Below are 17,230 nucleotides of genomic sequence, written 5' to 3' on the forward strand. Positions count from 1 at the left end.
CACGTTGTAAGAAACTTGTCGCAGTGTATGTATGTGTGCGTTGCGTGTGTATTGCGCGCGCGATCACACTTGACAGAAGTATGGAAGGAGGTAAGTTGTTTGACGACGAAATGACGAGGAAGGAAGGAAGAGGCTTTGAATGCGCAGCTGCGCGCAACAACTCTCGCTAATATTCCCAATCACGCCGAATTATTAATCGGCATTATTAATTATTCGGTATCTCGGGCAGCACAATCAGCGCGGCATGTTTGCGTAAATTAACGACATTTATTTAACAACTCGGCGTAACTGATTTCTGCTGCTAAGTGAATTTAGCGGTAATTACCACGACGTTGCTGCAATTAGCAGCGATATTAATTATACATGTCGTTATTTTTTCGCTGCAAAACGAAGCGGCAGTCGTGCGTGATGCGCGATCTTCGGGCCGCGATAGGCGGCGGGGACGCGACGGCAATTAATTGCCACCTTAAACGCGACGTCGCAGCGCGCGTTTTCGCGAAACGCTTCGACGAGAGGGATGCCTTGTCGTTCGTTTCTCTCCTCCTCTCTTTCTCTATCTACTGTTTCAAAAACCTTCGATATCCAGAAAATCTCACTCTTTGACGCGCATAAACGGCCGGGTACAATAAAATAAACGTTTCGCACGCGCGCGCTGCAAGAGCGAGCGGGCGGAGAGAGAATTCCGCGGATGAAATTTCGGAAAGGTGGAAACTTTCACAGCACGAACGTACGGCGTCAGGATCGAAACGGCAATTTCGCAAAAAGGACCGTACAAAGAGGCATCCTCCCAACTTTCGGCTAGCACGTTTCCTTGATAACTTCGCCCGGTGCGCGACATCGCAATTCGCTTATACGTTCAAACATTTATTGTCCAATAAACTAGAACTATACAGTGTGCGCCAGGCGAGACAGAATGAGAAAGAGAAGGGGAGGGGAGGGGAGGAGCATGAGTCGGGCGCTGAAATAGGAAATTGATGGAAAAGCAGCGACGGAAGATCGAACGATCGATGAACAGAGTGCGAGAGGGGGGGAGGGGAGAAGAGAAAGAGAGAGAGAGAGAGCATGGAAGTTACACAAGCTTAAAGATACGAGAGGATATTAAGGCGGCAGTTGTCTTATCGAGTTTTCCGCGAAGTTCTATCGATTATACACCGTTGGCAGATTTTTCCTCTTCGTCATTTATCCGGGCGAGTTATTTATGACGCAGTCGGAGGCAAAGTTGCAAAAGACAAAATATTTCTCCGGGTTATTTATAAGGTTCATCGATTTATCGAGAGCATTTCGGGATTCAGCGGACCGCATTCGCTCGGGTTAATCTTTTATGTCCTGATTTAATTTGCCAAAGACCTCATTCAATTATTGTGTAATTAAATCAAATAAAGCTTTTCTACAAACATTCTACAAACAAAAGGAATGGGGAAATAATTTTTATGACAACTGATGATTAAATTTTGAGACGATACTCGTGAGTACCGACAGGAATGCAGGGTAAGACACAGAAAAAATGTTCAAAAACATATGAGCGTTTCTATAGAGCGGTACTTTTAAGTACCGCCGGGATACAAAGAGTTAACGTGTCTACGTCGTTATTAAAGTTTGCCTCGCGAGCATCCGAGAGATTCGCGAAGGAATCTCGATCGCGTACACACCCTCGCACACGAGATGCTCAACCGTACGCGATAAAATTGTACTTATACGCGCCTGGTGGAGAGAATTCAGCTTCGCGAGCGATAAGGTGGCGCCAGCCGGTCGCTCCGGCGAGTTAATCATATCGGCGTCGCGCTAATTTCCGCCGGTTGTTTTTCGGCGGCAAGCGGCGACCGACAGGCAATTACCCCGCGTTGTTTCGGCGGGGGGAGGGGTGCAAACAAGCGGGCGAAAACAAAGTGAGTCTCGCGGGGTGGTGGCGGGGGAGGGGGAGGCGGCGAAAAAATGGCCAGGAAAAATTTGCTTATGCTAACCCGACATGCGCGGAACGCATTTTAATCAGTCAGCGATTGCGCCGCGCCGCGCCGCGGCAGTCAGCCGGCGGATTTCGCATTTTCGGCACCCTGCGCCGTTGATTACTCGCGAATTAGCGGCCGATGCGCGGATTGACAAGATAATGTTTTAGTTAGCCCGGTGACAATAATCGCGCGAATACAAATGCGACGTCGCGACGCATATTAATCTCCGCAATCCGCCGCGCGGATTGGAAAGGCCGGCCTCCGGCGAATTTCCGCCGCGCTGTATTCATCGCGCGCTCGCGCGCTGTCGTCCGGAGTGTTACATTTTTCGCGGCGTCACGCATCAGCCGCGTCGGCGGAAACGCAGCCGCGAGTATTTCCGCGGGTATCGACACACACCAGCTTCCAGCTGCATCGATCGAAAATTAAGCAACGATAACGCGACAGCGCGATGAAACTGATAAGATAAAATATCATTTTCACGAAACGTCCGTTTGTGTGTTTGTACGAATGTACATTTAAGTGATGCCGGGCGCCATTAGTGGATTACCCTCTTTCGATATTCAAGCCGCGAGGTCGATGCGAACGACGATCGGGAGTTGCGCGCGTATAAAGCGCGAGGAACACACACACGGAAACACACGTCCGTGTGTGGCACGCTCCTAATAAAAATAGACTAGAGCGCGTGTACAGTTGATCGAAAAAAAAAAAAAAGAAAAAAGAAAAAAAAAGAAAAAAACGCATCATCTATTGGATTAATAGCCGCGTTTCGGGCTTCCGCGTCGTTCGTTCTCATCCCGATCCCGCCGCGTGTTATCACGTTTTCATCATTTCTGCTGCTATCGTTCGGTCAGAATGGAAATTAACGGAGCGATTTCGGTTATTAATTTGGATGGCTGCAAACGAGCGTAAAATCACTGCGCTGTGTCAATTGTTATGAAAATAACACAATTACACCTACCAATAAAACATAATTATCCGCGGACGCGCGAGAGTCCGTGCTGCCAATCAGGCATTGTTCGCGCAACTTCCGTGATAGCGAGCCGACGGGGCGCGAGGGGCGCGAACGAGAATGGGAACGGCGGGGTGACGGGCGGGGCGGAGCGGGGCAGGGCAGGGCAGAGGTACACTCTTCGTAAAATAGTTTCTCGAATTGAGGATTAATTTCTACTCGATCCCAACGCGCCATCAGCGTCGCGGCGCTATGCATTTTGTCGAGGGTACGCTCGAAGCCGGCCAAGAAAGACAGCCTGCAAATTGCGCTCACGCGATACTCGACCGGCTGTCTGCCCGATCGAGAATCTTTTCGCTTTCGAGAGCGCGACCGGTTTAATTAACTCGCGCCGAACGAATCCTCGCCCCGTGCGGAAACTCTTTCCCGGACGCGCGCCGTTAAATTCCTAAACAGCCGGCTAATTACTTTCCCATCATTTCCGGTTTACCGCGCGCTTTCAAGATTTTCCGTGAGGGTGAGTGAGGGGGAGGAGGAGGGGCGGGGGAGCGCCGCGGAACGCTCGGGGAGCGCGTGAGGAAGGAAAGTTTCTTGTTTGCGTCCGTGCTCAGAGACGCTCAAAGGTCAACGTTGCCTCGATGGAAATCCACCCTCGCGTCTCGCCCTTTGTGTGCCGTGGATTTATTCGCATAATCGCGCGCGCGCGCGCGCGCGGGTCAAGTTTTTCGATGAACTTGGCCGGCGTATAATGAAGTTCAATCGTTTCGCGGGATCCGATGGGATATTGACGAACTTTTATGAATCCGACGCGTCCACCAACTCGCCAGATTTATCGTCCATTCTCGTCGAGCGGATAACTTATCGCCGGAACTGGAACTAATTTTCCGGCCAATGCAGTGGCTTATTTGAGCCATTTATTTTTCAAGCGGCCAGAGTCGTATAAAACAGATTTGACGGACGGTCGAGGTAAAAAGAGAAAGAAAAAAGCAGAAGAAAAAAAGAAGGTTAGAAGGGAAGGAACAAGAACGAAGAGGAAATGAGACCAGCGAATGATTGAGTTCTCTTTCCCCCCTTTCTCCCTTCTTTCGTCTTCTTGAAAGCCGTCGAAACGACACCCCGTCGAAATATAGAATACTTGCTGATAAGACGGCGATATTTCACCGTTCCGCGCGCGCGTGCGCGTTACAGCCCTCCTGAAACTTTTTACCGATGCAAATCGGCGCAGGACATTGCGCGCAATCCTCACTTTCGCCGCGCATTAGATAAACCGACCGTTTGACGGCACGTTAAACAAACAGGCCATGAATGACCCAAATTATTACGTGACGTTATTAATTCTACACATATCGACTCGTTTCATAACGCGTTAAACGGGTGTAAATTATCTAAATTGTTGCCGGGTTTCGACAAACGCGCTCGCTCGTGACAAATATTTATTACCAACTGCAACGAATGGTGTTGCGCGCAGACTGTGAACGCGAGCGAGGGGAAATAAAATATCCGCTTATTATACAAGGAACGCGCGCTGAACGAGCGGAAACGAGCCAAGCGCGAGCGATATGCAGCGTTGTTACTAGTATCTCGATTATCCTCTTTTTCCCTCTTTCTCTCTCTCTCTCTCTCTCTCTCTCTCTCTCTCTCTCTTCCTTGCCTCTTACTTGGACGTAATTCCAACGATGGCCCGATATCGCGGCTCAAATCTCTCAAGCCGGTCACCGACATCGCACGTGCGCGAAACGATTTAAATAAAACGGAAGGACGGCGCGCGCTCACGCTCTCTCTCTCTCTCTCTCTCTCTCTCTCTCTCTCTCTCTCTCTCTCTCGCGCGCGCGCGCGCGCAATACTCTCGGCTGTGCTTCAAGCCCTCCCCTCATCGTTGCTGTCGCGGTCCGAGATAAGAGAGCACTGATCGAGGGGGTATACGCGGGCGAGCGTAATTTATTCGGAATCGATAATCAATTTACTGTCCGTCGCGCGCGCGGCACAACGGCGGCGTGACCGCGCGTCACGCGAAGCGAGAGGAGGAGGAGGAGGAGGAGACGAAAGGAGAGGAGAGGGCCTGTGAGTGGGAAACGGGACGAGGAAGAGGTCGAAGAACACAGAAAACGAGATGTATGTAGTGCGAGAGAGCGGAAGAGCCGAGAGAATGGGGCCGAGTGTGCGGGCGGTTATGGCAAGAAAATAATCCGTGTCCATCAGTATTTAAATGAGTTCGCCGAAGAGAAAAGCGGAACGAGGCCACCCCATTGGCTTCGCGCGGGCTCCCCGTCTTGTTCATTCCGCGTCCATTCGCGGGGATAATCCGGCAAATTGGAGGTGAGAGTTTCTCTCTCTCTCTCTCTCTCTCTCTCTCTCTCTGTTTCTTTCTTAGAAACGCAGAAATCAGGAGACGCCGCGTTATTTTTCGACCATTCTATTTGGCGCGGTATTATTCGCACTCTCTCTCTCTCTCTCTTTTGCGCGCTCGCGCATCCAAGAGAAAAATCAGATGTATTAAGTACGAGCTCGCTCCCGTAACACAATCCTCACTTGCAGAAGGCAAAGTACGCGGGTTTCGTTGACCGCGGGTCGGTCAGTCGTCGGTCAGCGTGAGGCCCGCGCTAATGCGAGGATAATAATCGAAATTAGATCAGGGGGTGTACTTTCGCGGAGGATCCGCCGCATCGGTAATCTCGTTTAACGACCTTGGTCTTTGTCGACTAACTCCAATTAGTTAGCCCCGTCAGTCGTGACCCCGCCGACGTGATGGATTATACGTACACGTAGGGAAAGAAAATTTTAACGCGCCACCTAGTCAAACGCTAACTGACGTTGACGCCTCGCCGGGCTTAGATCCTCCGAGCTCCGGCGCATCAATTATCACGCGCTGTTTTATTAACGGCGTGCGAGGAGGAGTCTCTGGACGAGCTGGCGCTCGTCGAACCTACGAAAAATTGCACCGAGGCGGCGACTTCCCCGTTGCTGAGGTTCTTGCTCTTTCTCGCGACATTCCGTGAGCGGAACGGACGGTTCGCGCTGCAATCGTAACCTCAGCGAAATTTAGCCTCTATCCAAGCGAAACGAAGGCGATGAGCTGTGTGTCGTCGTCGTCGTCGTCGTTTATACTCACCTTCGCCCCCTCGTCGTTCATTTTGCTCGCCGGTAACGCGCGATATTAAAACGTGGCGTAAGCTGCGCGATCGCCGGATAACTGCAGATATATTACGGCGTCTGAGATTTCGGGGTCTTTTGAAAAATGGTTCGCGCCGTTTAAGCGCCGCTCGGCCTGCTCCGACCTCGTGTGTTAGCCGTGATTAATAAATATGGAGAGAACGAGAGAGAGAGAGAGAGAGAGAGAGAGAGAAGATATGGAGAAAGGATAATATAAAAGATGGGCCGCGTTGTATGCGTGCGTGTTTGGTGATTGATTATTTCAGGTGGTAAGCAGTGCCTCGAATTGTTTTTCTGCGCGAACATTAGTACATACCGTGGTTAGGCCCAACAGTGTGTCCAAGGCCATAACTTTTTATTATTTAATCACCTTTTAGTCCGATATATTTTTTAGAACGACAAATTAATTTTCCTACTGCTAAGAAGTATTATGAATTTTCGCAACATGGCGTAGATTACTTCTTCATCACGCAACTGTGCGGATCGAATTTTTTGAAAATAAAATATCATCATCGCGAATTGTAGAACGATCTTTTATTTTCAAAAACGAAGAGTCCGACTTACGATTTACTCAATCTTTTAATAAAACAGAGAAATAATTTCATTGTTCTAAAAAGTGCACGGACATAAAAAGTGATTGATGAAGGAATAAAAATGCTTGTTTCATTTCATCATCTTTTTTACATTCCTGTCTCGGAAACTCTCGGATCTTAGGTCCGAGAATATAATTCTTGGTGTGCGTTGAAATTGCGACACTAACGAGAGATGATCGTTCGTTTAATTATAATTTTAGCGTTAAATTAATTGTAGTGCTCGTATCAATTATAATACGCCGGATAAAAGCGAGTACCGCTTGAAAATGCCAGACGAGCGGGTAATCTTACGTAGCACGGGAGGATATAACTTGCCGCCGACGTCCTCGACTCGGGTTCGTATTTGCGCGAGTAAAGATCTCCCCGGTAATTGTACCTTTATTTTCCCGCGTCTTACATTTAGGATTCATTAAACCGTCGGATAGACATCGGAACGCATTCCTAGGGAAACGTCCCGGTGGACGGCGCGCGGCGATCTGTATCCGCGCAAACGCGAGGACGCGAACGCGTGTATGTACACGTCGTCGCGGCCGCGGGAAGAAATGATTTCGTCCTTTTGCTAATCCGTTAATTAAACTCGTTAATTTTTACCGCTATATTGCAAGTGCGTAATTATCCCTGTGATTATACAATAATGAAGGTATATGGAGTTGCTAGCGGGCCCGGCTGCTCCTAAATGGCTAATTTCTTCTAATGAAGTAACCTTCGCGCGCGCTCGCGCACGCTAACCGACGTAGCCCAGGACCACCGTAATGACCCTCGTTGCGAGAACGGAAGTGCCACGGGCGTGGTAGAAAAAAAAGAGGAGGAAGACACACGAGGAGCAGGAAGCCGCAAGTCTGGTTGCACAGTTAAAATTTTATGATCGCGTGTATCGTATTTACGGCCGGCTAGAGCAAGGCCACGCGAATCGCCGTTAAAAATATCATCTCGCACGCGGCGCCTCTTTAATTAATGTCGGCTAAACGGAGTCGCGCTCCGGGTTAATTAGACTCGCGCCTGTCCATAGCGTCCTTTGCCTCCATCCCTCCTTCTCTCTCTCTCTCTCTCTCTCTCTCTCTCTCGCGCCTCAGGATGGCCTCCAAGTAGACATTGTCTCGCGACAATGTCGTCGCGTCGTAGCTTATTTTCTCAAATAGGTTAATTTCCTCCGTAACGATTACCGAAGAGAGCTCGTTCGCGCGCTTGCTCGACCCGGCCAGCGAATTATTACTCGTTACAAACGATATCGACCGTTAAGGCTGATTAATTTATCGCCTGGAGCATAATAAACCGTCCAATTTAGCGAAGCGTTTAATTCCAGAACACGCGCAAGGAAACGACACGCTTCGGGAAATCTTGCCTCGTTCGCGATGATTGTCCTTTAAATTTAGGCCGACTCCGTCTCCAGCTTGTCTGATAATCGTAATATTTCATTTCATATTTTGATAATTGATCGCACACACACACACACACACATATATATATATATATATGTGTGTGTGTACATTTATGCACATTTACAAACGCGCAGAGGAGACTCGCGCGAATAAGGATCGCGATGCAGTCGCGAGCCCCAATAACTCTTCCTACACGTGCGAGCTCCCATTCTCTTCTCCCCTTTTTCTGCCGCGCGCATCCTCCGACTGATACAGGCAGAATTAACATTTCTCGGCTATACAAATAGCTCGCAATTTCAATGGAAATTCCTCAAGCGGTGGGATTCGAGCCGGGCAATAAGCGCGCCGGCGATCCTTCCTCGCTGACGTTTCCCGCGAGCGACTAATTTCTTACGAGGAAACTGTCGTCCCCTTTCCACCCCACCGGTCTCACGAGCGCGCATCGAGGCTCGTCTCGTGGAAAACGAGGCCGACCTGGCCGACCGACCGACCATTGCGTTTTTATTCCAGTGTACAACAGAGCCTTGCGCCACTCCGGGACTCTGTATGCCGTGTTCCTGGCTTACTTATGCCGGCGCGCACGATGCGCGTGCACTTCGTCCTCGTTACGCTGCCTCTGTCCGCCCTCTGCCACTCCCCCTCCTTCTCCTTCCGCGGCGGCCTGTTTTCCACGGCGGGGATGGGCTTCCGTCCGCGCGAAGATCCTCGGGGGCATTCTTATCGCGGAATTCGCTTCCCGCGCAAAGCAGCGCACTAATTTTTCTCCCACCCCCCCCTCCCCTCCCCCCCACGACCTCGATGGCTCGCAATGTCTCGGCGTTCGTAACGTCGCTGTTGTTTGTAATAATACGGAGCGGCCGTTGCCGCTGAAGGGCGCAGTTGCCACGGAGGGTTAATGGCTCTTTTCTTTTGTCCCTCTGCTCCTTTTTTCTCCTCCCTCTAATGTCGCGGCATTAAACGGTCGTGCCTTTTCGGCAGCCGGCTTTCGCGCGCCGGTACCCTCCTGCGCGATTTTTCCGAGCCCCGTGTCGTTTGCCGGGCGAGAGAGCGATATATCGAGACGCGGTTGTGGCGACAGCGCCGACGACGGCGATATATCGCCGGCTTCTTTCGGCGATGACTGTTCCGCCATTTCGCCCTCGCGCTTCGGCGCAAATTCCATGCAAATTTGGCCGCGATGTAGAAGTTAGTTTCCGCGGTGGCGACATAATACACAGAGCTGACATATTTCCACGACGATGCGGAAATATGTGGTGCCGTGGCATCATCGCTGTCGCAAACTGCGGCGCTTGCCTTCCTCCTCTTGTCCCCGCCGTGTAAATAATTTTTAGAGCCAATAACGTTGTTGTTGTTATTAATATTAGCATCATCGCGCGTTGTATCGTATATTTTATTGTATTTTATTATTACATCAACGAAATTTACGCTGCGCTGCGGAAAGTAACTCCATTGTTCGTTCTCCAATTATCCAATGTAACAAGGGAGTTAGCCTTGACGAGATGATGACGGAAAGATTCGCCGACGGCCGTGGGATCCGATGCGCGAGCGCGCGCATTTTACTCGTCATACTCGTAATTTCGGCTCGACACACGTGAAATAATTCCGGACGCAGTCCGATGAGAAATCCGGATGTTTATCTCCGCGCGATCTCCGCGATGAATACCGCACGAATTATCCGGTGAACGCACTGCAAACCCGAGTGTGTTATTTTGACGCGTATAAGCTGAAGCTTCCTTTACGCGTATTTTGTCGTCTTAAATCATCGTCGTTTAACGCGTTTAAACGCGTCAAGTGATATCGAAATCAGCATCAAACGACGTGATTTCATAACGACAAAGCGATAAGAAACGCGTGAAGAAAGCTGCAGCTTATACGTGTCAAAATAACACACTCGGGTCTGCAGAGTGCGGGAATCCCCAGCTTTGTAATTGCTATGATATCAGACGTATGAATAATACGAGCGTTTCGTGCGTGGAAGCGCGCAGAGGATCTTTCAGCTGAGAACGGGTCCTTGTCATAAATTTCGCAACATGCCCGGGCGAGAGCGGGGGTGGGTGGTCGTTGCCGCGCGAACGGATCTATACGCGCGCCACCGCGAACTTTTTGAATACTTGAGGCGCGCACGCGTATTTGCGTACATACCGGATCTTAATTACGAATTTTGGAACATGCCGCGCATATTGCGGACGCCGGCGCGGAGATGAACCGCAAACACGGGCAAAATTGCCCAAAACACTTCGGGCTCCCGGCGCTTTCGCCGCGCCGCGCTGCGCCGCCGGAAGTCGCGATACCGCGCGTGTCCGCCGGGCTCGATTCGGGTCGGCGAGATCGATCGTCCAGCCGGTCATTTTCGGGATTTTCGCGCAGGGAGACGTCAAGAAATCGAACGGACAGCCGCCGCGCGAGCGCGGGTAAAAATGACGGGACGAGTTCAGCCGTTTTCGAATATCCTCGAAATCGAACGCGCTGATTCAATTAAGAGGCCAAGAAATCTTATAAAAGGTATGCAATTGTGTGCCACGCATCAGCGTGTTCGATAAATATTGCTCGTCCTATTTTCGTCGGGTCTTCAGCGGGATTTATGCTAATATATCTTTCATTCGGCGATACAGCGGTTTCCGTTTCGGCATTGCGGCAGTGGGAAGCACCGCGCTGTAATAATAAGCAACTCGCAAAGTAATCCTCCATTGAACGCGCGACGAAACAACGGGATGTCCATCGCCAAGATGTCGACCGGGCTAACGCTCAATCAGCGCGAGTGTTTCGCGCAAAAGAAATTCAATTACCGCCGACAAACAACCGCTCGTTATAAATAGCATGTAAAATCGAGCGGCCGGGGCTATTATTTATTCAGTGCGTACAGAAACATTCATTTCCCTCTGTGCGAGCGCGGCAGACGGGCTCTCCCGTCGGTCGCGAATTCGGTCAGCAGCTACGCAGGAATAATAACATTTTTCATCAGTATCAAAATGCGCGCGTGGGCAAAATTATGAGAGAAATAAATTTCGGAATAGCGTGTCTCGTTACATGCATGGCATCGCCAGACGATTATTTACCGCGTGCGCGAGTAATTTCACAATCTGGCGGACTCTCGGCAACTTTGGCGAAATGCGTTTTACTCCCCGGCAAATGATTTCGCGTCCGGCGATACGCGTCCGCGTCGCTTCGGCCCGACGACGAGGGCCGCCGGGGATGAGGAGGGAGAGGCCAGGACGAAATTTCCAAACGACAATGTTGTCGCCGCGCGGTCTCTGTTACATTTTCAAAAACGACAGGCGGAGAAAGAGAGGGGGAGAGCATCGTAAACTTTCGCTCGCGTACACGCTGCGTTAACCTCATTGCTTCCGCGGTACAAAATACGAATGTCTCATTGTCTCCAGAGAAAATGGTGGCCCATATCCGCGTCCTCTTTGCGGAACTACCACCTCGCAAAACATCCCTTGTCCGTCTCGTAGTCGTCGTCGTCGCGCCACAATTTATAGAGATTAGCCCGCGCGGGGTGAGAACTTGAAAATCGTTCCGATCGGAACTTTTCCGTCGCGCGGCCGCGCTCGCTGTTATTCCAGGACGACATGAAAAAGTCAGACGAGAGACGCAGGAAGCGACACCGCGAGACTAGAACGACAGCGGATGCGCGATAAGAATGTCTCTCGGGTGCGATGCCACGTACCGCGCGTCGTCGTCCTTTTCCTCCTCCTCCTCGTTCTCCTCGTCGTCGTCGTCGTCGTCGTCGTCGTCGTCGTCGTCGTCGTCGTTTTGGACGAGAATCGCTGAACAGATCGCGGAAATCGCACGAGCGTCTCTCCGCGCTTCTCGCGGCATATTTGCGCACGCGTTCGTAATTCTGCGCGACCGAGGAAAATTCGATGATTTCTTAAGGGTGGAAAGAGCGCGGGAGGAGGCAGGAAGGAGGGAGGGAGTCTTGAGCAGAGAGAGCGCACGCGCGCTTATGAACTGAAAATATGCTAAAGCAAGACGAGCGCCGAGGATATTTTTCGCGTTTTCATATTTTCCGCGCTTCTCATATTTTATCCGCGATACTCGAGCAAACTGTATTTTATCAGCTCCGCCGGCGACATTACGCATTTCCTTTCCATTTTTCCCGATGTCTGTAGTCGTACGTGCGAGATACTTTATAGCCGTACCTTTATCACACCGTCATCCGATTGCCCTCGTTTCATTATTTTGGTCGCGACCGAATCATTAAAAATCCGCTATTTAAATTTCAATCGTGTATTCGCGTCTCGCTCGCGAGTACGCCATAGCAGCGCAAGAGCTTTCGGTAGTTTCCACATTTGATGAAGACGCGCGACCGAAATGGGAATTTCCTCCTCGCCACGCCGACGACAAGATGGCTGATAATTAGGTTTTACAAAGTATACGATTTTGGCAGAGCCTGTTAAGTTAATGTACAAAGTTCCAAACTGCCTCTCTCTCTCTCTCTCTCTCTCTCTCTCTCTCACACACACTGTACGTGCGTCCGCCCGTTTATAAAATATGTCGCGCTCGGAACTAAATATTAATTAATATGGAAAAATTACTATGTATTTTGCGTTGTTACGGCTGAAACCATAAAAGAACCGTGGATGCTCGGTACAAATATATTAACATAGTACATGAATTAATTATTTCAACAGAGAGAGAGAGAGAGAGAGAGAGAGAGAGAGAGAGAGAGAGAGAGAGAGAGAGAGAGAGACAGAGAGAGGGAGAGGGAGAGGGACAGGGGGGAGAGTACAAACGAAATAGAGGGAGGAAGAGGGGAATTCTCGCGGGAGCGAGATAAAAGCAGCGGCGCATTACCGATGCGAAATATTGCAATGTGTCACAGTCCGCCTATTATCGCGAATGACTAATTAACGGAGGATCCAGCAAATCAATGCATTTCGCGCATCGACGTGCAACACGTGGGCGCGTCCCCCGCTCGTAGGTGATCATGTTGCGCCAGGACGAGGACTAATTATCCTCTCCCTCGTATCGATGATACGTAATCATGCCTGTCCTTGCTGTTAATGTGATACGGCGATTCTAAAGGGCCGCGATGATACGTTGAAACGCCGCTGCCGTGCGCGCGCATAATGCCGCGATATTAATTATACCGCGTGAAACGTGATTACACGTAAAAGCGTCATTGTCTGGAGAAACGAGACTTCAAAGCGATCAAAGCCGATGTTTGCTCGAATCGCGGCTCCGCCGCTCCTGCGGTTTCGCTATATCGCAATCGCGTTTGTTGCGTCCTTCGCCTTTCGATTACGTTCCGGTTTAACATCGCTCGCCCGTATTTATCATTACCTCATTATTCCGCATGTATAATAATGCGTGTATAAATTATATCCTTAATGGTATCGCAATCATTATTTTTATACATCATCGCCCTCTCACACGCGTCACGCGGCGTACGTTACATCGTTTCACGTTACTTTCGCGCAACAACCCAACGTACCGCAATCGTACCGCAAGCGCAGAGTTGAGCGACAAACAGGTTGCTACTCTGGCTGGCTTGTAGTCTGATGTTTCCGCGAGTCTCTTGTCGACGGTAAATTACCGCTAATGCGAAAAGATCGATCACACAAATTGCCGCTCTCTAACGTGGAACATAAACGCTCGACCGACGAGAATCTGTCGTCTTTCATTGTGTGCGGTGGGGGCGGGGAGGGCTCTCGAGCCGTTCGTCGAGTGCTCTTTGAGAGAGCGATAGTGGATACCCGCGAGACAACAGATCTGTAACATCGATATATAGGATCTCGATGAGGTATTTCGTTTCTTCTTCACTCTCCTTCCGAGTTCGCCGCCCGCGCGAGCCGGGCGCGGCGGCGCCTTATCCGACGGCGTTTCCTCTCTCTTCACGTCCGTGCCATCCTTTTACCTCCTTTTTACTTATTTTATCAGGATGCCAGATACGGTATTAAATTCTTAAAGGATATACCGCTTCGGATTTACTTCCACGAGTCGCCGCCGCGTTTAATTCCACGGCCGCGCTTTATTTTCAACTTTATCCCCCCGGTGCCCTCTTAATACGACGAGACTCGTGAAACAAGTGGCGACAATGAAGCATGTGTGTAAGGCTAAAGGTTCGCCGGGGGATCCCCGAGCGCGAGCGCCGTTCTCGTCTCAATCGCGGGGAATTAGCGGCGCGCACTCGCACTCCGAGCAATCGGCGAGCTGAGTGGCGAAGGGAACCCTCTATCGTGTAACTCTGAGAAAAAAGAGGCGCGTGTACCTGCATTCTTAAAATATCACTGGATTTGCTCACCGCTGTGTATCGTCTTTGTTTATTTATTTCTGCGTAACTAAAAAAACGAAAAACAAATACTCGAAAAAAAATCGCATACTGCAAGGGGAAAACACATTTATTTCCTCTCAGCTTTATTAAACGTTAAATAAGAATATAAAATATTCCCGTCAAATTGGAATGATTTCTATCGGAAAAGTGACAAAGGAGTCGTTTGGATCTCTGATTGTAGCGTCTAGGCGATAATGCTGCCAACAACTTTTATGAAACATTAATAAACTGAAGCGCATTCATTAATTGTAAAATGCACGAAAAATTTTTTCTCGTTATTTACACTCCGCGGTGAAACTTTGACATTTGCCCGTTGTGCCACTTTTTGAAAGCGGACAAAGGGTTTCCAGAGGGTTAAATGTTCTCGAGGGATTCGTATCTTCCCAGCGCGCACGCGCGCGCGTCCCTTCCTTGGAAAAGGTCCTTAATGAATTCGTTTAATATTCTGACAAGAACGGGATCGATTCCCGGGCGTTTGCCCGCGAATGAGACGAGAACGACGTCGTGCTCCGGAAGAAGAGAGAAAAGGTGCGCGGCGCTGCCTCGCGAAACGAGAAACGAAACGAGCTTAACGCCGCGCCGGTCACTTGAGTCGACGTAACAAACGCGAAGACAAAAGGGCAAGAGAAAGAAAGCCGACGACGACGAGAAAAAAGGGATGCAAGAAGCGCGCTTCGAAACGCGCGCGCACACACACACACACACATTTGTTTCTTTACTCGTTGCGTTCGTACTGCGTACGAACTGCGAGCTGCGAGAACGCGGCTACGTCGATTTCCCGCGCAACAAGCGCTGTTCGTTTCGTTTCGTTTCGTTTCGTTTCGTTTCGTTTCGCAATCGCAATCGCATCGGCGCGCCGCGCACGAACGCCCACGGCATGCCAATCTCTCTTCCTTCCTTCTTCCTTTTTTCTTCCGCTCCTTGTCCGTTCTTCTCGTTCGCGCGCGCGCGCGCGCGCACGCGCGCGCGAGAACCGCGAGGACGGAGAAGCTACTGTTCTTGTCGGGGGTACTCACGTCGTATCGTTCCTGGATGTGCGGTCCAGCTTGCGCGATGTAGAGCGTGCTGGCGGTGTCGAATACTAATTTCTGGGGGATCCTGGTGACCCTCTGGCGCGCCATCTCATGGCAATTGAGGTAGAAGGTGACGTCGGCGGCGGAGACCTTAATGACGATCTTCGACCACTTCCTCGTCAGCTTCGGCACGGTGAATTTCGCCACCTCCTCCGAAAGCGAGTGCTCGTCCGAGTTGGTGTAGACCAGCGAGATGTTCTGGTTCGAGCCGGGTCCGTCCTGCGGAATATGCGGTCAATGCGGACGCTTTCGCTGCGAGCTCTCTGCCGAGAGATCGCTCCTGTATCTTGCGGCTACGTGAATCATCGCGATAATGGTAATCTCGCGTGAGATCCCGCCGCCGCAAGCGAGTAATCGTCTCTCTCTCTCTCTCTCTCTCTCTCTCTCTCTCTCTCTCTCTCTCTCTCTCTCTCTCTCGGTGGAGTAAACGCGGCTGTTCGTTTGGACGAAAGACGCTAGCGTCCGAAGACGAGACGCGTCTTTCGTATATCGACGAATCGCACTTGCGGCCGAGTCACGCAAGATCAATCTTGAAGAGGGTGGGCTAGCTCGTGCGAAATTGTGTGATTCAAGCAAATAAAGCGCGGCAAGTATACTCCCGCAGCAATTTCACGTGTTGAACAATGGCAGTATTATTTGCGAGTATCTCCGGGTGTATTGAGGTTCCCCCGCGGAAATGTCCGAAGCATTCCCCCGCTCGCTTATTGTTCGGAACACGTACATGACATGTTACGAGAATGGCTGTTGGAGCGCAGCGCTGGAGGGGCTGGGAGAAATTTGAAGATCGAACGTGTAACGGCGGCGGTAGCCGGGGAATCGGCAAGCGGAAGACAGCGTTCGCTAAGAGATCGCTTAAAGCGCAGCATCGCATAATAAGAGCGGCGAGGAGGAGGTTGCCGTTCGGGACATGATAATAAAAGGAGGAAGCATCGCGCGAGGAACGCGCGGAATATCGCGATGCCCGCGCAAAGATTCGTTTCTCCTCTTTTCCCGTTCCGCGGGATATTTATTCGCGTCCGCGTGACGCACTGGCCGCTCCGATGCAGATAATTTCGGACTTTTCAGGCGAAATGAAATCCGACCGTGCCTTTGTGCTTTTCACGAGACAACGCGAGGCAGAAGTATCGATATGCCGGGGCACGTATCTAATTCTGGATATTCTTGGCCTTTAAATACGCACGTTTAAACTTTCAACGCGGCATATGTGCGCCGGGCTGATCCGCAAGGGTTTCTTCTTTACGAGAAATACGAAGCCGGTACTTTTACAGTTAGGCGCTTACACTTTACTTTCTCGTTTTTTTCCTACGACCTCACGCTATCTTGAGGAGAAAGAAAAACGGTCGATACATTATTGAATAAGGTTATGTCTAACTATAAAAGTATCCGCTCTCTCTCTCTCTCTCTCTCTCTCTCTCTCTCTCTCTCTCTCTCTCTCTCTCTCTCTCTTTCTCGGCTGCCCGTGCAAATTCCTACGAACTTGTCGCATCAAGCTCAATACATATGTATTCAACGTGCGCATGTGTATTCTACACGTTGAAAGTTGAAGCGCTCGCGATTTTAAAGGCCGGTGCCTTCACTTTACGCGCGCGAAGGGCGGATTTCACGTGGAGCGGCACAAAGACCACGGTGTCGTCGGGCATTCCGCCTGGAACATTCGAAATTGCTGATGAAGGATTATACGCGCGACCGAATACACAAGAATGTCTCACACGGCCGCTCTGATAAAGCGCGCTCGGGGAGCTAATAACCAGCGAGCTGTAAAAGCAGATTCCTTCGTGATTTCATATGACGTCGTACCTCATCCCCTTCATTTCCGCGCGACATTTGCCTCTCTGATCTCACGCGCTATTATTTTCC

The 17,230-nt window shown here is 50.4% G+C and overlaps 2 protein-coding genes across 7 annotated transcripts in view; one reads left to right on the forward strand and one right to left on the reverse strand.

Moving 5' to 3' along the window:
• Positions 1-17,230, reverse strand: part of Mp (collagen XV/XVIII-type protein multiplexin) — a 274,008-nt gene that overhangs the window by 164,756 nt on the left and 92,022 nt on the right. For all 5 annotated transcript variants that reach the window (XM_025304526.1, XM_025304525.1, XM_019842899.2 and 2 more), the window contains exon 4: positions 15,317-15,592. In XM_025304526.1, the coding sequence (XP_025160311.1) occupies positions 15,317-15,592 (276 nt within the window). The remainder of the gene's footprint in view (positions 1-15,316; positions 15,593-17,230) is intronic.
• LOC105186486 (uncharacterized) overlaps positions 1-17,230 on the forward strand; it is a 290,643-nt gene that overhangs the window by 63,450 nt on the left and 209,963 nt on the right. The gene's annotated exons all lie outside the window — the stretch shown is intronic.

The sequence above is a fragment of the Harpegnathos saltator genome, unplaced genomic scaffold, assembly GCF_003227715.2.
Source record: "Harpegnathos saltator strain DR-91 unplaced genomic scaffold, Hsal_v8.6 scaffold620, whole genome shotgun sequence".
In the NCBI taxonomy this organism is placed as follows: Eukaryota; Metazoa; Arthropoda; class Insecta; order Hymenoptera; family Formicidae; genus Harpegnathos; species Harpegnathos saltator.